The sequence below is a fragment of the Archocentrus centrarchus genome, chromosome 15 (assembly GCF_007364275.1).
Source record: "Archocentrus centrarchus isolate MPI-CPG fArcCen1 chromosome 15, fArcCen1, whole genome shotgun sequence".
NCBI classification, from domain to species: domain Eukaryota; kingdom Metazoa; phylum Chordata; class Actinopteri; order Cichliformes; family Cichlidae; genus Archocentrus; species Archocentrus centrarchus.
In genome coordinates, this window is record NC_044360.1 from 21,411,626 (window position 1) to 21,432,891 (window position 21,266).

Here is a 21,266-nt window from a genome sequence, read left to right on the forward strand (position 1 = left end):
TATCTCCACTGGGTGGCGACAAAGCAACAGAAAAACAGCAGGAGCGCATTTTCATGGTTTGCAGACAGGAAATTCTCCGCTCATATGGATATAGTTTTTAATTGCGTTTCTTTTATTCTCAAACCTGCCTGTAAATTAAATAAATATCAAAAATGCCCTTTAGTTATAAAAACAGACCTATGCAGGATGGAGAGCCAATAGTAACAATTCACAGGAAGTGGCGTTGGGGAAGTTGCCTTCAAACTGATCTGCGGTCGGTAGTTGAAACGCCAGCGCTGGAGGTGTTGGCAAATTGACTGCGACCAAACTGACTCCAAGTCAGTACTTACTAAGGGCAGACGGGAACACAGGAAGTCGAACTTAGAACAACGGCGATAAAGCTCTGTAGGCATAACTTGCATAGGTGCAGTCTGGTATAGAGAACAGCCGGTGACTTATTTTTCCTGGCCAGTTTGGCAGCTAGCTTGTGGCGATGGACAAGCTTCGTCGTGTGCTAAGCGGCCGAGATGATAACGAGGAGCTGGGTCTCACTGCACAGGTAGTTACCGTCTGACAGGATACGCTGCTAATGCGAATGGGCCGTCAAGTCAAGAGATAATAACACTTAAATACCTTAATAAAGTAGCACTTTAATCATTTCACTGCTTATGTAAAACTCCTAATGCTAAGATACTGTTGTCTTCGTGTGGTTTTCTATTCATTGAGTAAGCGGCTCGTCATTAATAGAACATTTGCTAATTTGCGTTAGCTCAAGTAACTAGCCTCCTCAACCGTTTAAAGTTGTCTGTCCTGGCTTTCTTTTAGCACTTAACGTTACTGAGTTATGTTTGTTTATTTGCACTTTTTTTCACGCGTTCACGATAAGGAGGAAACGAGGTAAGTTGTCGACTTAAAGTCAGTTTATTGGTGTTTTGTACTGTACGTTTCTTGTTTTGTGCCTTAAACGTCAGCCAATGTTATCTGTTTGTAGTGTAGCTGCTACATGATTGGCTCTTGCCAGGAAGGTTATAAATTATCAGCAGGAAGCCCGTGGGCTTTTTTTCCCCTTGCAGGTCATTGGGTCTGTCTTGTGACATCCTGCTGTTGTTCTCACCAGGTCCTTGATGCCAGCACTCTCAGCTACAGCACCAGGGTGAAATGGTTCGTCATATGCTTTGCTGTAGGCATCCTGTCTTCAATACTTGTGAGTATTTGCCGGCTGAAGTTGAAAATGCGTTTTTATATCCTCTCTACTCATACTGACCAGAGAATGTGGAGAATGCAAGTTTGTTTGTTAATTTGTTTTTTTATTTTTGCTTCATTGCCATCAAGGCAAATTCCCTCTGTTACACCAGCAGATTTGAGTGATCAACTCCTGCTGTCACTTAAGTAACCCACACTGGGCGCTTAGTGTTATCTAATTTCTCAGTTTGTAGTTTTGCAGAAGAGAAGGAGGAACTCGTCACACACTCGTACACACGCTTCCTGACATCACTTTGAAGCCACTGTAGTAATTCACACTCACTGTAGAACATAATCTGTGTTTGTAGGTGGTAATATTCACAGTTGAAAGTCTTTGTACATCTAACAGCATACAAACATGTAATATTTAAGTCTCTAAATATCTTATTTTCAAAGATTTGACTTTTATCTGGGTGCCCACAACCACTAACCATCACTGTGCTCACTGCAATAAAATACACATTTAAATAACTAATAGCCCTTATCTGATTAGGAAAATGTCCAGAAATGTTTGCTGCACATAGTGTGAATGACAGGAAATCAGAATATTTAGTCAGGAATATTTAGTAAGTGTAGAAAACTGACGTACAAACCAAAGTCTTAAAACTCACATGCATCCTGTTGCAGATGTATTATGCGAAAAGTGGAGCTGCATAAAAATTTAAGAAGACAGCAGCAAGAGGATATAATACAAAAATTTGTGTGTGGGATCTTACTGTATGTCCTGACAGGTGTGTTCACCTGGCACAGAAAGAAGAGTTATTATACAGTTTAATGGAGAACAGTAGGAATGATTTCCTGAAGCATTTAAAATACCTACAGAAAATGTACTTGTGCTGTTGCCACCCCATGCCCCCATCTAGGCATGCTTCTGACTGCAGCACCAGTCTTCTTTACTTTAAGTGGTCCAGATCTTGAAGAAACACTGGTCTTTTATGATCCAAACCAAACCTTATGGGTTTCTAACACTAGGGGGAGCCAAATATGTTTCAAGTTATGGTTTCAGCATAACCACAGGACAGCCACATCAGCTCTAACTCTCTAACCAAATTTAAATTCTAAGTTTCTCTTAGCAGGTGGCATGTCAGTTTGTTTATTTTTATCTTTTACCCCTTACCAAAAAGTGGTGATTTTAATTTGTGTAACTGACTTCTTTTTTTTTTTTTTTTACTAGGGCACAGCATTACTGTTCCTTCCAAATGGCTTGAAGCTTTTTGCAGTCTTCTACACACTAGGGAATATTTCAGCTCTTGCCAGGTAAGTCCAATTTAATTTTAACTGGTAATGATATTGTAATTGATTGATGTCAGCCTTTTCTCATCAGTATGACACACTGCTTGGGAAGCAAAAAAACAAACAAACCCAAAGATCATCTTGGAACTCATATTGTCACTCATTATGACTTAATGGCTGCAGTATCTTGTCAGGGTCACCTTTGGCACAGCTGCATATTTCTCCAAGGTTTGCTTTGCTTGCTTCCCCTCTGTCCAGCACCTGTCTCTGTGTTTGCAGCACTGGGCCTCAAGAACTATGAGATGTAAATGATGATTGACAATATTTTTTAAATATTGTCACTAGGGCTGTAACAATTCATCAGCATAATCAATGACGTCGACTACAAAAATTAGTCAATGTGAAATTTTAATGTCGGCGCGTCATATTCTAAAATCACGTATGTGATTTTGTAACTGCAGTACACTACAGGAAGATATGGGGGCACAGATAACTGAAATGAAGTTGAATGCAGACTGTGCAAAGCAGAGCTTTCCTTCCATGGCAGCATCACTGCAGTGCTGAGCGTTTAAAATACCGGCAGCTTTGACGTCAGCTCTGGATGGATACGTTTCAGAGAGTTGGTGTTGATACCTTGTTAATGTTTGTACAGTAATGTTTGTTAGTTTACCTGTCAGAAACAAGGTCTCATAGATGATGTCTGCTAAGCGGCACCATTTCAGTTAGGAGCAGCTACGTTGTCTATTTTTTCTTGCATTAATATTAGCGTTCATTCTGAGTAGTAAACCTCTTCATGAAGTGAATCACCTGTAAAATTTTCACTTGTTTTGCACAGAAAAATCTTTTTGATTTAATTTGAAGCCTTATTTGAACTTTAGGACAGAGGCCATTTTTATTTACTTATTTACACATTATATTTTCATTTAAAAACAAAAATTGCATTATTTGATATTTATTGTGATGGTCACATTAATGTTAAAAATACATTGGATTATAGTTTCAAACTTGCATTTTTATGGGTCATTATTTTAATTGTGAGAACAGACGACAAGGTGATATTCACAGGTGGGCAGGTTTGAACAGGTCAGGTGAGATTGAAATAATCGTTGACTAATCAATTAATCAAAAAAATAATCAACAGATTAGTCGACTACGAAAATAATCTTTAGTTGCAGCCCTAATTATCACCAGTGTGATGCAACAGAGGCATTCTAATCCTGATGAAAATTTTGTCATTTATTGATGTAGACATGCCTTTGCAGCTGTGGCAACCATGTGGGGAGACATTAAATTTTCAGGTTTTCCAAATTTGGACAAAAGGATGAACTGATCAGACTTTGGTGGACAGAGGATTTTTGTGCTGTTCTGTGCTGGATTGTGTGTTAGTTGCCTTGTACTCAAGTCCTGGTGTTTTATAACCTGACGTGCAGGAGGTGATTGTCAGGTTACAGCATAGGTCACGTTGTAGGGCGTCAGAGGGGTTTGCAGTTAGTTCCTACCTACAGTGTAGAATTCCTGTTGAAATATAAATTCCCAGTAAGAGTACAAAGACACTGGTCAGCAGGGACAGGTTAGCTGTGTGTCGTAACGGTTTGTGGCGATATCTGTGTGAACAATATTTTTCTCGTAATGTTATTTGCCAACATAAGTTTTCTATTTGGTGATATGAGTAAATGAGGTCTTCTTTGTATAGGAGCACACACTTATTTTCTTCCCTGTCAAAGGGCACCATACTTGCAAAGCTATCTGTTGCAGTTTTAGTTTTACTTATTCAGTACCAATTTACAACATGAGTCATCTCAGGGACCTTCACCTAGTAAGGCCAAGACTTTACAGTAGAGAGAAATCTAAACACCCCCTCCCTTTCAGAATGCACACAGCAGCAGTGTAGAGAAAAATCTCAATATAAAGCTTAAGATTAGAAATGTATCTTATCAGCAGATCTGCAACATTAAGGATTATTCTTTGTTGATAAATCAAGCTCTCAGTCTAATAGCAATGTCTTTGACTTCTTTTGAGAGACACTGAACTGTTGATTTGGTGAATGTTATCAGACTGTACAGTCTCTGTTTTCAGGTATTGAATATCCAGAAGGTTCTATGCATCAAGAAACTGGGTCACCTTCTCCATAGCTCAGGTTAACAATCCAGTGCAAAAGAGTATCATATTATTTTACAGCGTTAACCTACTTTACAAAAAGCAGTCTACTGCTGGTTTCTTCTCTTCAGCCACAATTATGAAAATAGGAGATAAAGCATTATGTGCTGTTTTTTAATGACAAAAGAGCATAATTATGTAACACAAAAAAAAGCTAAATTCAGATTTAACTCTGTTCGAGTATCTATTTAGTGATTTGCCAAAAGATTAACACTGCTAAAATTACATGATCAGTTTTACAGTCAGTGACACACTTTTTAGATGACAGATCTTTTTCCCGGTTTGTGCACCGATCATTAGTGTCTCTGACACACTTTTAAAAAAAAAAAAAAAAAAAAAAGCCTCCATCCCTCTCAGCAGACCAGCAGAGCGAGCCTGCGTCAGCACACATTACTCTTGTGTCTCATCTAACAGATGTGACGCTCCACGGACTCCCTCTGCCCACTCAGCTCAGCTGAGCCCAGAGCTGCGTGCCTCGTCAGTGGGGAAAGCCTTTGTCTCGTTAAATTCACTGACGTAACGCATGCATCATGTAGGAGGTTTTAAGTGTGTTGTGGTGTTGGGAATGAAATATTTAAACCATAATTATTGCCAGATGTAGTACAAATTTGATTTTTGTTGACCACACTTTTCAGATGTTACTCATACTGCGTTGTATGTACTCAGTGTATTACTCATGTTGTTGGGACCAAATTTGTTTACACAGTTATGTAAACTGTAAGGACAAGGAGCATGTGTCGAACTCTCTCGTAAATGCAGTTCAGGACTGCCTGGAGGCAGCTTCTTTTTTTGTTGTTGTTGTTGCACCTACAATATGAAATAAATGTGGATTTACAAGAACAATATGACAGTTTGTGTGCTGCTGACCAGTTAGGTGAAACAGAAGAGTGGTACCTGCAGGAACTAAAAGATTTGGATCCAAATGTTCAACTATTCAGATACTGGGTCCCCCCCCAAGGTGTTAGTACAATCTCAGTTTGGCATCCCTCCCATTAACACTTGTGATCGTCACTCTTCGGTTCACCTCATTGTTGCCACCTTAGCATCACTTTCCTAGATTTTCAATAATGCATCCAGCAACAAGTGTATCAACTTTTTAGCCTTAGACAGTTACACGTACTGCTTTTCCACTGCTGGCACACGTCTCTGGCCATTTACACTGTTCAGTGAGAGGCTGAGAGGAGCGAGCAGCACAACTGATGTTACTGCTAAAGGGCTAGACCTCCAAAAAAATGCTATTTCAGAACAGCTGTGAAAGAAACTAAATATTTATTCTATTCAGCCTCAGCTATACTGCAGATGACTGGGAAGAGAAGATGGCTACTTAATGATATGAAGGCAAAGTATAATAATGACGATTCAGATTTTCTGTGGAGCATGGCCACTTGATGGAAAGCTGTCTGGTTTCCGTTTTGTCGTCCGCTTGTTGTCTAAGTTCCATTGACTAATCACATGTCAGCAGGTCTCATTGAATACAGATATATTGTGCTTATGGAGTGCATTTTCAGAAATGCAAACTCAAAAGAATCAGCTATTGCCTGGCTACAAATGAACCTTTATTAGTTATAATTGTATCTGTAGTTGTAATTGTTGACCAAACTGAAAGTTTTAAACTAGACTGGAAGCCCTGAAAAACTGATGCTAAAAAAGTTTGACAACCAAAGCTTTAACTAAACTGTGCCCTAAGCTTAACTTGTCTCTTATTGTTCTCCTAAAGCACCTGCTTCCTAATGGGACCACTAAAACAGCTGAAGCGCATGTTTGAACCAACGCGACTGATAGCAACCATTGTTATGCTGGTAAATACCGTGTTTTATTTATTTGGATCTTAAATTAAGCAAGATGCTTCACTGGATGTTCATATTTTATCTAGCTTGCTGTAGTACATACATTGTTACAGCAGTTAGTGGTTTATGAGTAAAGAAACTTACCTTAACAACACATTTCAACTCAACAGTGTGGATGTTTCCTTGAGTAAGAGTTAAATTATGTTTTTAGTTTGTTTTTAGAATTTTACTTTATTTCTGAAATACTGAAATAATTAAAGTCAAATAATAAACTTTGTTGTACGAGCAAGCAAGAAGTTTATGCCAACTATTCCTTCTTTTCCTTCCAACAGCTCTGCCTGGTCCTAACACTGTGTTCAGTGTTCTGGGTAAGTATGTAACAATACAGGCAAACCCATTTGCAGTTGTTGTTGCTTTAGAGTTGTGTTATTACAATAACTTTTTTTTTTTTTGTAAAATTTACTTTACAGTGGGGTAAAAAGGGACTGGCTATCATCTTCTGTATTCTGCAGTTTTTGGCAATGACATGGTAAGGTTGGCTTACTAGTTTAAACCATTTCTCAGCTGTGGTACAGTTTGTTTATTGTGCACACCTATAGTGATCAGCCTCAACATTTAAACCACTGACAGCTACAGTGAATAACTCATTACAATGCAACAGTCTGCTTGGAAGCCCTGGGTCCTGTGATTCATGTTGATGGTACTTTAGCACATACAGTACCACCCACTTACATATTATTGCAGATCAGCATTAATTACATAGGTTATTGTTTATGTTGAAATTTTAACACAAGTAAGTGTTATAGTATCTGTCAAACATGTGCATACAGCAGGAAGAAAGGCACATATTTGGCTAAAACTGTAAAGGCTAACACACTTCCAGTATAACCACATTTTACTGGATTTATGTTGTGATTGTTCAGGGCAACATATAGTGTATTGATTAAATTGGTTTGCCCTAGTTTGCCAGAGCAGACAGTGACATCTGTTTTAAATACAGGTTAAGTCAGAGGTGTTGTGATAAGACTGATAGGCAGGATGCCATGCCTCATTGTAGGTCAGTATGTTTGGCCTGTAAAGAAATGGTGCCAGAGTAGGGTGGAGTTATTTAGCTGCGTGGTTTGGGCAGACAGGCCTGCATTGTTTACACGCAACATAAAGTCACTGGCAGCTCTCTCTGGAGTCATTACTAAAATTAAAATCACACGTGAATTGTCCAGGGAGAATTACAGGGCACCCATGAGTCCGTAGTTAGTTTGCTGTTCTTCTGGTAAGTGTGTAGCATAAAGAGCTAAACAGCAAATATTTCAGTCATGTTACAGAAGCCGTAGTGTATAAACAATATACATTTGCAATGTTTCCTTACAAGAATTTATTGCAACATCCACATCAATTTATTTTGCTATTTCATGTGCTTTATTAAAGTGTTTTTAGCATATTGTTTTAGTGTTTTTACATTTAAAATTGTTATAAATGAATCTGGTCAGCTGAGAGTGAAGTTATTTTTGCCAGAGCTTTTGTAATCAAGCTTAAAAAAAATGTTGGCAAATCTGCAAACTGATTTAAGTTATTTAAGTGAGGATTGTTGCTTTTCTTGGATTTTATTGAAATTTAATGCCCCTTTTCCACTAGTACCTTATTGTTTTGACTTGACTGTGTTGTACTAAATTCCAATTGAATACTGCCTCAGCAAGGGAGCCTGAAAGTACTGTGGCGTCATTTGTATGCGACACAAATCTAAACTGTCGCTCCGTCTAGCTCCTTCTGGATTCTGTCAGCAGCCACCAAGCACAAAAACATGCAACATTTGTTAGTGTGTAGCCATTTCCCTCATTGCCAGGTTTAAAAAAAATGGCAGTTTTAATTCTTGTGAAGGAGTCGCTCTCTTGACTCCTCTAGTGAGGTCACTGCCTGGCCAGTCAGTAGCCATTCTGTTGGCATGTCGTTTTTAGCTCCACTCAGCTCGCTTGGAACCCCAGCTGAGTAGGTACTAAAAAAGTACCTGGTCTCAGGTACTGCCACCCAATGGAAAACCCTAAAAACCAAGTTGAGTCAAGCTGAGTGAAAAAAGAGGCATTAGTGAAAGCTGTTTGCGTTTTGAACTGCTGGGTGGACAAAATGGCACCTTTTTACCTGTCAGTTTCTATTTTCTAAATTCATAAAATAAGTAAATGTTAGTTCAGCCTGGTGTTAAATTGACTTAGTTTGATATCTGCAGGATATACATTTAACAAGCTATTTGAGCAAAGTATACACGATTGTGAGGTCCCTCTTACTTTGACATCCGCACAGACAGTGGGGTTAATCCTCACCATAGAGTTGATTGATAAGACCTTTGAATGTTGTGTATTTGCGGGTCAGCACATGTATGTTCACTTATTTGGACGTATTTACAGAGCACTAACAAAAGACTTATTAGTGTGTGACTGCATGGAAAAACAAGGCAGTAGAAACTATGGAGGAAGGGAATAGCCTGTGTCAGCCTTACAACCACACTGCTTTTACACCTACGTGTCGTACATTCATTTCCGCTCCGCCTGTGTTCTCAAAGGCATCACCATGGAAACCACAAGTCACACATCCAGAACTCATTCTTAACAGACCGGGGGCATAGTGCACTCCCACGCAGGCACTCAGACGTCTGTGCGAAGGTGGTTCTGTAATAAGATGTTGCCACTGACCCACACAGATGGGGTCAAAGTCCAGTCTTTGGGCTGAATTCTGTGAAGAGACAATATGATCCTCAACCACTAGTGACTGGCACAGAAGGAAGTAACAAAGCCATTGTAACTTACTTATTTAAGACACTCTGAAGATTCATGTGGAAAAATGTGTTACAATACTTGTAATATCTGTTACAGCTCTGCTTAAGACAGATGAGGGTTTTTTTTTTGTTGTTGTTATGCTTATGTTTGAGCTCTAGTTGATCATTTAACAGTGTTGCCGCATTCCTCGCATACTTAAAATACATTATTGGTTTCATCGGGAAACTATTAAACTGACCTTTAGCTGTGATCACTTGTGTTTTTTGTTGCACACAGTGTGCCTGCTGCCATTCTGGCAAGAATTATTTGTGCAAAGATTAAAGTATGCTGTACGTTACATTTTGTTAATCCCTGCTGAGTGACATCAGAGACCCATCAGCCCAGTGGTTACTACCTGGACTATTTAAATATATAGTATTTTAACCATTATTTATTCTTCAGTAAGGTGTTCTGCTGCATTTTCTCTTCAAAATCTCATCATTACAAACTCATAATGACATCATAATCATTATCATAAAATTTCACTCCCCTGGGGATTTACAGTGATGTCAATTAAGTCATGTTATGCTACAGTTATTCCTACATATTTTACTGTAGTGCCCACAAAAAACAAATGGATAAAATAATACACTTAAACACCGAAGGAAATTGAAAGCAAGCTTAGGGACAGATGGCATTCATTCCACACTGGGAGGTAAATACTAATGCAAATGAACTTTAAATGCAGGTATATCCTCAGTCCATTCATAATTAGTATCTTTATCTGTAATCAACATCTGCCTTTAGAATACCCATTCGGCACCTGTATTTTCCCTCATCCTTTGTGTGTGGTTTCCTCTTTCAGGTACAGCATCTCTTACATTCCATTTGCCAGGTAAGATGACAGGATTATACTTTGTACATTTTTACTGCATTTATGAATATGTGCTAATACACTCTGGTATGCATGACCCTTCAATGAAAACATGTTTTTTTATTTACGTCTTTCTACTGTTTGTGTTCACCATATGGCTGTAATCCCCCATTACAACCAATGTAGGCTCTCAGTGTCAAACAAATGGCAGCCTGTTGTTTTCGCACCCTTCATGCGTTAGCCCTGTGACATCATTGCTAAGTCCATAAAATCAAGAAGAAAACATTTTTTTTAATGGAATAATGCTCTTTGAGCATTACTAAAAATATATTTTTCCTTATATAGCTTTTACATTGCATATAATGAGCTTATGTTAAGCTTTATAGGGTTATGGCGTGATACAAATATTTGATTAGATTTGGCAAAGCCTTGCTGCAACAAAGACAAAAATCTATCAGAAGTCTTTGTCACAGGTGTCTTACAGCTTTCAAGGCTGTTGATTTTTGTCATGTTTGCAGAGTACATCAGTGTATGGACTTTTAAAAGAAACAAGTGTTCCTGTGTGTTCACACCTACTGTACCACCTCAGTGCTTTTTTCCCCAAACCCAGCGTGAGGTGTGACGTTGTTTTGTCAGTAAGTAGGGTTATAGCTCATTTGGTTCAGAGCCCCCATGCAGCCCCCACCCACTAAGTGTCTTGTGTTTTTGGGCGACCCTATAATCCATCCTGACAGCTGAGAGACGTGCTTTTAACAACCCCAAGCTCCCCCTCCCCCAGCCCAAAGGCTAACAATAAAACCAGGATGAAACAAAGACCTTTTCCCGTGTCACTCCCCAAAAAACAAATTCCTGTGGAGGAATGCAAATTTTATGGGTTTGTTCCTTTTTGGACTTAATATTAAAATGCTGCTGATCAGCTCTTTGTGGTAGTTCTTTGTTACATTATTTGTCAACACATTTTTGTTCTGTCTCCTTAAGCCTCTTACTTTAATCCATTTTTCATTTCATTTAGATTTGATTACTTGGGTCTCTATTGTTTAGGGCATTGCTGTAGAGCTACTGCATATTTTGATCTCAGGACTCTGAGGTGGCGCATTTAAAAAAAAAAAAAATCCCATCCCCATCTGTGGTCAAACAGTCTGTGATACCTGGCTGGCCACCACCACCACAACACATGGCTAGTGGACTTGATCCTTTAATGTATTTTACCTTGTTGCCTATTTATATCCCCTCACACATGCAGAGAGAGGTACTAAAACCTGCTGCCTGTGCACAGCACTTTAAGGCTGCTGTTGCTCAGACATCTAATCTCAAATTGGGGGAAGCCCTTGAGACTCATCATTTATTCATGCAGTTTTTAGACAAGCAAAAATGACAATGAGCCTGAATTAATATATTAAACACAGGCAATATAGGAGGAAGATGTTAAAGATAGATATATAATTTTTTTTTTTTTATAAGGGTTGCAAGCCAAAGCATTTATGGGAGCGAGTCTCCTGTCTCTCCACCGACCTCCCCTCCTCCCTATCAGACTGCTTATGACCCCCCCCCTCGTTCTTTTAACCTTGACGGGTTTCACACTCCTCCTTCCAATTTCAACCATGTCTGCTGGTGAAGTCTGCATAGCAACCACTGATGGCAAGAACAAACTGTGTGAAGGGAAATAGAGTAGGCAACGATCCATGGTCGCCATGGTGATCGTTCGCATTGCATCATCCTTCGGCTCAGTGTACCTGAAGAAAGGGAGCCCCCATCGCTCTGAGCATGTGGTGCTTCCCTGCCAAAACACGCTCACTTATTCGTGACGAGCCCCACTCAGATAATCGTAAAAAAAAAGATGTATTGTCACTTATAGTTTTGTACACATGGTAGAATTTTGTCTCTGCTGTATTTGTTTATTTATTCCTTTCATTTCTTATTACAGGGATGCTGTGATCAAGTGCTTCACAACCTGTCTGAGTTAGGACGCTGCAGTCTACAGAGTCCTATCAAGATTGGTCCTGATATGCAAATGCAAAAAAAGGCTTTGTAAAATATACATGATACTGTATATACACTATATTTCCAAATTTTTATTATGGCTATCATACTGTGAATTCTTGCTTTTTAAGTCTCACTAAAGGTCTCATCAGATAACAGGTATCAGTCTTTTTGCTTTGATGTGAGAGTAATGGGTGCATATTGCTTAATATATTTAAAGATACTCCTGTAATTTCTGAGTGTATTTATACCATTTAAGTGCAGAAAATTGACTCGTATACAAAATTATACACATCAAAAGTGCCTTCTAAGTATTTGTGACAGGAAAACAGCAGTTCAAATATAAACCAACTTTTTTATATTTGCATCTTGAGCAGTATACAAATTGTCATCTGGCTTCCTTATATGCAAACATTATCAGAGCTGTGTGTGTGTGTGTAAACACTGTATAAAGAAGCTTTCAGATGCTATTCCATGTTTATATATTTTCCCTGTGGCACTTGTGTCACTGCTTCACTGATGATGTGCTGAGATATGATTTTTTATTTTTTTTTCCCCTCTTCAGCTAAACAGATTTAAAAAGCAGTCAGTCTTCAGTGTAAATTTAGACTCACCAGCCTCCGTCATCAAATGACGCTTCTCCATGTTTTAGGTTGATTTCCTGCCAGATGTAGCAGTGACCCCAGTTAATTACGCTTTTCTGAGCATTGTGATTTTTACGTGACCCAATAACCCAGCGTAGCGGGCGTTGCGTTCCCCTGTACTGCTTCAGCGTGATGGTGTAGCCTTTGAGGATGTGGTTGTCATGACAACCTCCTCAGAAAGACTCATAACCTCTGTCTACCCCCATTTGTGGTGCAGATGTTCACATCCTACTGACATGGTGTATTCCTTTTTTCTTCTTTTATGGGCTTCTTGGGCCAACAGTCTTAATTCTCTCACCATATTTGGATTTAAGATAAAATGTGCTTCTCTATTAACTGCAGAATTTTGCTCAAGAACATGCATCAAGGTTTTTTTGTTTTTTTTTATTGCTTCATCTGATTAAATAATTCCATTTCTTTATTCATCTCACTGCGCCTGTATATTTATTAGACACTTGTGTGTGTTGTTGGATTAGCATGGACAAAATCTCCCCTCAGTACTTGTTGTTCATCTAACTTAGCAAAGACCCAGCGAAGTAATCTTGGGGATAAAAAGAATTCTTTGAAATGAGAGGGGTTGTTGTGTTTGTATCCGATTGGTTTTTCTGTAGCGGCTGTTTTTGGATTACACCAAAGTTTGAAGATGAAGGGGAAAGACCCTGATCCCAGCAATCTGTTGGTGTCCCAACTGTTTCCTCTTCATTATGTCTAATCTGTTGTGTCAGAGAACAGGGCTCATGCCTCAACAAGCACTGAAATTAAACAAGTCTGTGTCTTTACTTCAGCTTAATTATCTAAATTGTCTTGCAAAGATGAATAAATAACTTGGCCTGTGTTGTGGTATTTGCTGTCCTGTTTATTAATTCAAAACGTCTGGATTTAATTTTTGGTTAGTTAAACACACATGTACACATATTAAAATGTGTTTTGTCATCACCAGAGCAACTACGTGTGAAGGCAGGATGTTTCCCAAACTGTAAAATATGCAGGCAAAATAAAATGGTTTAATAACTGCAGATTAGGAAAGGGGCACATTGATTTCTGCCTGGCAGTAAGTGCAGATAGAAGCAAAGAAGGACAAAGAAAAATCAATACTGCAGATTATTTGTGTATCCCTGTAGATGCATTCATAGTCCACATGGCTGGAGTAACAAAGGTGGCCATCGATGCAGATCAGATAATTGACATTGGAGATTACATTGATTGACTGAATGGATAAAATGAAACCGCATGCCATTGTTCCTGTGACGTGAGTTCAAGGACTAAACTGTGCTTATGGTTATCACCATAAGTTCTTAAATAACTTGTCTAAAGTATTATCCAAGGATGTTTTGGCTGCGTAAATAAATCACACGGTAATTAACCTTTTCAATGAGTTTTCTGTATACTGAATATAGGCTCAAATTGTACGGTTGTTCCTTTTTTCGGCTTCATGCCCAGGTACGTTAATGATATTTAAAGACATCACTTTCGAGGAAAAACGAAATTATCACGGCTCATAGTTTTCAGGCTGATTACGTCCCAAACAATTCGTGATGGGTAGGACAGCAGAGAGGCGCTGTGACAGGAGATGATGGGAACTCGAGGTGGATGTGGCTCATCGTTTGAGGAAGTTGTTGGAAATTATGAAATGACATCATCAGTTTTTTTCGTGGCTTTGTTTGGTGCTTCATCTCGCCACGCCTTCCTGTCGGCTCCTGCATAAAGCGGCCAGGCTGCCTTGTATGAACCAGTTGAACTCCAGTCAGCACGGACAACAGGTGCAGCCCCCCCTCCGCCGCTCTTGGATTATGACCGCAGAGCGCCGGCCGTCGCTTTGTGCAGGGCTTCCTCTTCTGCACTCAGAATAATTTGCACGCTTTTATATCCTGATCACTTCCATCCACAACGATGCCTTTTCCACCCATCAGCCTCCACCAGCGGATCTCATCGCCTGGCAGGGATCTATTCGGAAAAAAGAAAGCCAACGGAGTGCCTCCTCAGACTGAGCAAACTAGCAAATCTTGCGGAGAGAGAGGGGGGTCGGATAAGGAGAAACAGCCTACATCATGGGCATCGGCGAATTTAAGGAACTTAGGGCGAAAACCCCAGCAAGAGAAAAATAAAAGCCCCACTCAGAAGCCGAGTGCCGGGCAAGGGACCCTGGGAAAACACTCATGGTTGGCGGTACCCAAACCTCAGGATTCATCCGAAGGAGTCAGGCGCTCCAGCTCCATGGACTCCACGAGACAACTCAGTGGAAAAGAGGAAGGGAAGAAGGAGATTCAGTTTACACTCAGTCTCACCCCTGAAGCCATTCTTGTTATCCAAAAACGGAATTTAGAAAAACAAATGATGGCAAAGCAACAGAAGTGTTGCGCCGGCACTGATTTTCGGCACCGGCGAGTTTTTCCATCCAAAAAGGCGCACGGAGGATCCAAGGGCTGCGCTCCCGCCGCCAAGGCGGAGGGCGCGGAGCAGGACATCACCGCCATCGTTAAAATATCGCTGCTGAATGACCAATACAAGTACGATGATGTGGAGTATGAAGAAGAGGATGGAGATGTGGATGAGACTGTTGTAAGGAAATGCAAAGAGTGGCTAAAAGGGGTCGAAAATGCCGCTGCTTTGGGAAAAGTCGACAAACTTTCCGCACTTCCGCACCTAAAAGGCTGTTGACACCTGGCGTTTGTCACCTTTTTAAACTAGGACTCTGCGTGCGAAGGACTCGTGAATAATGTGAACAATGTGCAACTGATCTGTTGCAAAGGCTTCTTGACTGTGAACCCTGTCAAAAGTAAAAAAGGGGGGAAACCCACTTGTCTCCACATGAATGTCAGTTTGTTTAAGAAATATAGAAAATAAATGTCAGTACCTTTTATAAATGTCACTTATTTAATAAAATGAACGAGACGAGGAAGTTCCATCGAAACAATGAGGTCAAGAGAGTCACTGACATGCCTCATCAAAAATAAGATTTTAAAAGCATCCAGCAGGATTTATGGTTCACAGGGATATTTGCTTTGCGAGTTTGATGCCTAATCTTTTAAGTTTTAGTTAAATACCTTTGAATTCTCGTTCTTTGCACATGGTTTCTGATTTTCAGTGAGGCGCCTGTGGATTGGCAGAGGCGGCCTGCGTAAAAAGACGCGGAGTCGCTCCTTTGTGTGGGAGAACAATAAACTGTCAGCAACAGGGCTTTTTGCCTCTGCTCCTGAAACCAAACTGAATTGTTTATTTTTTTTCCTCTCATCAGAGGGTTATATCCTTCACAGTATTTAATGTTTACTAAATATTTGTACTGTCACAAATCTTTTTAGTTATTAATTTAAGCCATGTGAGGTAAAAACTTTTTTTTTTTTAAATCATGCAACTGTCTCTTTTCAATTTGCAGTCATTTCGATCTCTTTCTGGCCAGTTTTCAGACAAGCATTTTAAAGGCTTGTTGTCGCCACTGTAGCTGCCTGAGGCCATTTGGGCATTAGTGTTCTAAGCTTCTTAGATTTCCTGTTAAGCGGGGTTCACAGGTGTACTGTAGGGCCCAGGTGCATGATCCCTTTAGGAAATTACCTCCAGACTACCTTACTTTTCACACTGGTATTAAAATCTAGTGAAATGCCATATCTACACAACTTGCTGCAAAGTAGTTCTAGTTTGAAGTGAACTATCCTAAAAGTGTGCTGCTCAGGTAAAGAAAGGTAGTCGGTCAGGTCAGGACAAAACAGAACATGACTTTTAGAAAAATAGAAAAAAAAAAAAAAATCAATAAACTGCACATTAAAGTCACAGATCCTTTATCTTTTTAGAGTTTATGGTGGATTCACTTAGCCTCACCTGCCCGAACTGCATTGTAATGATCATTAAACAAAAAGTCAAACAGCAATCAAATGCAAGCTTAGGAACACAAATTCAGTTTCTATGCATGCATGGCCTCGAACATATTCAAACTTCAGGTGTGTGGAGGTTCATGTTAACAGGTTTTGTTTCTTTTGTATTGTTCTCTGTAACTTGGTAACCAGAGTTTTACTCAGTGTGTGCTACATTTTAAACTCGATTACCACTTGGACAGAGGAGTTTTGTAAGTTAAAGACACTATAGCTCGTCTGGATGACTCACACACCAACAACTGGTAAGACATTTTAAGATGTATACCTCTACTGGTATCCTCAGGTAATAGTGTTGATTCATAGCCTTTTTCTTTATTAATGGAAATAAGCCCTTTTTTGTTTTGACTTGCTTCTTTTCAGTAAAGATTACCCTAGATTTGCCATAAAACTGGAGTGCAAAGATCTGCACCAATCAAGCGCTGTTCCCTCTATTACAGATAGAGCAATGGACCCTGTTGGGGTCAGGTATTTTATATAACGTACTCATCAGCAGTGCCAGTTTCCCATTTTTGTTCAGCTGTTCTCTTCTTAAAGGTTTCAGGACTGGATCAACACCGGAGTAAAGTGTCAAATACACAACTGTAAATATTGTTGTACAGCATGTAACATTACAGATTTTCACAACTGTGTCATCTGAGTAAACAAACAAGCATCTACAATAAAGCATTTTGTCCTGAATAGATGTCCCCATTCAGTATCACAAGTGATTTGGTTGTTGCAGACTGAGATCACGGCTGAGCCAATACAGCGTGTACCAAGACCCGTTTGGTTCTCCATGGTTCCTGTAATGATATTATCAACTGGCTTAGTGACCAAAAGTTGTGTAATCTTCTTCCATTGTGTCACTTCTATTGTGGTCTTGTTTGCCTGCGTCTGTCTCTCTGGTATTCATTGCTGGCTCATTTTGGGCCTGAAAGCCAAGCTATTCATGAGTGAGTCTGTCTGGGGGTAAGAACTGCATCATTATGTGTGAAGTAGCTAAAATGCTTGTTTTCAGGAGGAAAAGTACAATTTGAAGGTGTGGGATCTGGCACCAGCTGTGAAGGGTGGCTTGCATAAAAGTGGAAATATTCACTCCAAACTGACCTTTGAGGTGTTTTTTTTTTTTTTTTAATCTGGCCTGTTAAATCCAGACCAAGCTAGGGCATTCCTTACAGGACTGTCATCCTTTGCCACAAACTTTGTTTACACACATAGCCACTAATAGTATTTTCTATTTTTATGCTGCAATCCTTTTTTGTTTGTTTGTTTACTCCTAATCCTTCTAATTTTGGATTAGGGGTAAAAAAAAAAAAAGAGAAAGGCTGAGAGCTTTCTGTCCACCTCACTGCAGTACTCTGATCACTGTGTAGGAGAGTGACGTACTACAGCAGGGCAGTTTCATTATCCTTCACTGATTTATATAGTGGCATGGAGCACAGATGGATGCTGCTATCACTCTGTCACTGACACTTTGCACACAGCAGAGACAGCAGAGAACTGCGGGTCCCTTTGCTGTGCTGCGACAGCATTGCTGTAGCAACGGAACTGATAAATCCTGTGTCTCCAGCAGCTTTTGTGAGGAAAGACAAAGCAGACATTTCCTGAACCGAGTCGGCCCATAAACTTTAGCAGGTTGGTCATTCAGGGAGCGAGCCCCTCAAGACCGAGGTCTTTCCCAGGCACAGGACAGCCTCAAAAAGAAAACTTTGATCTGAGAGTATGCTGTCCTCCCATAAAAGCTAAAACATGTTTTATTCTTTGTTTAGGGATTATACAAGTGAGAGGAATCTCCTTTGGATTGTGTTGTATAAGTGATAATGAAGACACATGACGCTAAGATAAATGAAGAAAGTATGTGTGGATGCATTTCATGTTTTTTTCTTGCTCAGGACAGAGTTACAATGATCTGCTTTGTGCATGCAACACAAAGAGAGCGTAACAGTCACTCAAAAAGGCACAAACTTAAGCTGTCAATACACAACTGCATGCTGCACGCTGTTACTCCCATAAACTTGCATTTTTTTTTTTTTTGTAACACCTCCCACATCTTGCAGTCCTTTTTATTTCACATTTTCTCTTTGCACTCTTACTAGATTTTAGTACATTTAAATTAAGGTGCATTATTAGAAATTGGTTGCTAAATCTTCCCCGTGCAACATCTGCTAGGCATCATTCATCATCTGGATTAAGTAAGGACACTGCTGCCCAATGATATGCTTGGAGTTATCTAGAGACATGCTGAAGATGAGGGAATAGGATGAAGGCTTAGTGGGAGTGAAGGTGGGCATATTTCTGCAGCATATGGTTTTGTTTCTTTTTATTGGCTGTGTATTGCAAGAACACAATGTCAGGATGTTGTGTGGGAGGATGCTCTTGGCAAATGATAGGGATTACCAAAAAAAAAAATCTTTTTTAATCTTCAGGCTCCCACAGCATCTAAAGTAGGTCTTTACTGTTGACAGGCAGGGAATGAATTCAACACTCTGGAGGAGGAAGGCGATTCATGATGGGCCAGTCCCAGAGAAAGAGGCCAGGACTCCGCATCAGACACAGCTGGAACAGGTTATAAAATACCGTAATAATGCTATAATGTTCAACACATTTGATAATCACTAAAACGATAGTGAGAGAACAGTGGTCTTTGATCACATGTCCACATCTGAGGTCAAAACTAAAATGCTGCTCTCTGCTTTTCCCTCCGCTTGTGACACTTTCTTTGCTTATCCTCCAGCGCCATCTAGAGGTCTACATGAACATGCATCGCCTCAGGGATGCACTCTATAGCCGCTATGCTAAACTGCTCGAAGACAAGGTCCACTCACAAAGACTGCAGCTTCAGCAGAGAAACGAGACGCTCACAGCAAAGTCAGAGAGTGAAACCGAGCGGGTAAATCATAAAACCTTATGACTGAACATGTACAGTGACTTTATGACATGCACGTGATTTGCAGGGCTTGACATTTATTCAAATTTAAGTTAAGCGTTTCCTTCTAGAAAATAACGTTAGATTATATTCTTTAATGCATTCACTACCTCATCTGCTCTAACTGAAGGGTGCATCCATGTAAAATTTGGGTTTCTGGTTTATCTCCAGATTTTTTATTAAGTTGATTTATTCTTTGGTCCCTTTTTTTTTTAATATTTTGGCACTGTGTGCTCAGCAAGACTGCAAATCAACCAGTAATTCAGGAAAATGATCAGAAGAACTTTACAGCTAAAGAAAAACGACTGACAAAGATGGATGTGAACGATTTAGGGACTCTGAGGTCCTGCTGAGCAGCAGCAGTTTATCATAGTGTTTTATAGGCACAGTGGAAACACTGGCCTGTTTGAAATATGTTTTGTTTCTTTTCATTCATGAATAAAACGTGTCATTCAGTTTGTAAAATATTTTGTTCTAGGATCAACAGATCAGGAGCTTAATGCACTGGGGGCAATTAGTGACTTATTTGTATGAAACTGTAGATTTTATGGCACTTTGTGACACTCAAGATGTAATTTTTAGAATTACGTGCACTTTATAAACAGTGGCTGGGTTCATTTATGGCTGAATTGAATGAAGTACACTGTGTTGTTGATTCCTGGTATCTGCTAGACTTTGTTTTAGCACCTTGCTCTTTTCAGATTGCCTGTCCTGGTCTGGTTTGTGAGGCTCTTTTCACATGGGGACAACATTAAACGCGACAAAGTTCTGCTCACTGAGATTTACATGAGCCCTGCAGATGTGCATTTGTAGACTAGAAAAGGTTCTGATGTAAAGAAAAACTAATTAGTAGCAACTATGCTTTAGTTGAAATGCAGATGGTGATCAAGTATTTTTGGCTGATTCAGTGGAAGCCTAAAAATCATTAATTCAAATGTCTATTTTTTTAACATCATATGCTTAGACTGTTTTGAATTTGGACACACTGAACACCCTTGTTTTCAGTCTAAAGTGACATCTCATAATTAGATGTGCCTGTTTAGTGGCTTATGGTCTTCCTTTACTTCTATACATTTTTTTTAACTTTTTGAAAAATGTAAATTTCAGTTGCTGTTACTGTTGCCTAAAAAAATCCTTCTGCAGCAACTGTACTGTGTGTGACTTTGATTTTGACTTTCATGTGTCTCTCCTGACTGGGTGTAAAAAGAGCTTCAGAGGGTGCCTGGATAGAGGGGGTATAATGGTAGCGAGATCCTGTCTTATCTTCTTATCCTGTAAAAGTCAGGCTTCTGTAAAAGGGGATGTAATTGTCCTCTGTAATGACTTCCGCTTAAGTAGCAGGAGGGGACAAAAGAGAATGCAATAAATTACTTTAGAAGCCTTTTGGGGGAATTTTTGCTTCAAATTGCTGAGCAAATAAAACTGCCCGTTGTTTCCTCAGAAGATCGAGGCGCTGTCAGACGTGGAGGAGAGGCAGGCAAAGGCCAGAACACCTGCTGGGGCCTAATTGGTCCCGGCTACTGTTAATGGCTTCCTGTGGCTGCATGTTTACTTCTCATTTGTTCTGTGCGCTCTGTTTCCCAGCCGCTAAAACAAGGGAGGCTCACTTTAAGTTTCTGTATTCCCACAACTCTCTGTCTCTGTCCTTCTCTGGCTTCCCTGCCTACTTCTCGTTTCTTCTTCTTTGCTCAGAAGAAAAAAAAGTTGGCCTTCTCAAAGCTGCAGCACAATGACTCGTACCTGAAGCCCCTCCCCAAATCCAGTTATTACCTGGTAGGTTTTGACCCAACACATAATATAAATGTGTAAGATCCCTTGATCATTTCTGTTCTGTGGTTCACCCCTCATCATGGCA

The 21,266-nt window shown here is 39.8% G+C and overlaps 2 protein-coding genes across 3 annotated transcripts; both read left to right on the forward strand.

Annotated features, from left to right (window-relative positions):
- Window positions 1–221: 221 nt before the first annotated feature.
- Window positions 222–13,475, forward strand: sft2d1 (SFT2 domain containing 1). 2 transcript variants are annotated; one of them, XM_030748821.1, is made up of 9 exons: window positions 554–704; window positions 866–876; window positions 1,097–1,183; window positions 2,396–2,478; window positions 6,329–6,410; window positions 6,731–6,766; window positions 6,869–6,927; window positions 10,008–10,037; window positions 11,941–13,475. In XM_030748821.1, exons 1-9 carry the CDS (start codon window positions 662–664, stop codon window positions 11,978–11,980), a joined length of 471 nt encoding a protein of 156 aa, XP_030604681.1. In that variant the 5' UTR covers window positions 554–661; the 3' UTR covers window positions 11,981–13,475. The 2 variants fall into 2 exon arrangements, with proteins under 2 accessions (XP_030604680.1, XP_030604681.1); XM_030748820.1 differs by lacking the exons at window positions 554–704; window positions 866–876 and adding an exon at window positions 222–538.
- Window positions 13,476–14,384: 909 nt separating this feature from the next.
- prr18 (proline rich 18) lies at window positions 14,385–17,174 on the forward strand. Its single transcript, XM_030748817.1, has one exon. It carries the CDS (start codon window positions 14,531–14,533, stop codon window positions 15,296–15,298), a length of 768 nt encoding a protein of 255 aa, XP_030604677.1. The 5' UTR covers window positions 14,385–14,530; the 3' UTR covers window positions 15,299–17,174.
- Window positions 17,175–21,266: the final 4,092 nt, after the last annotated feature.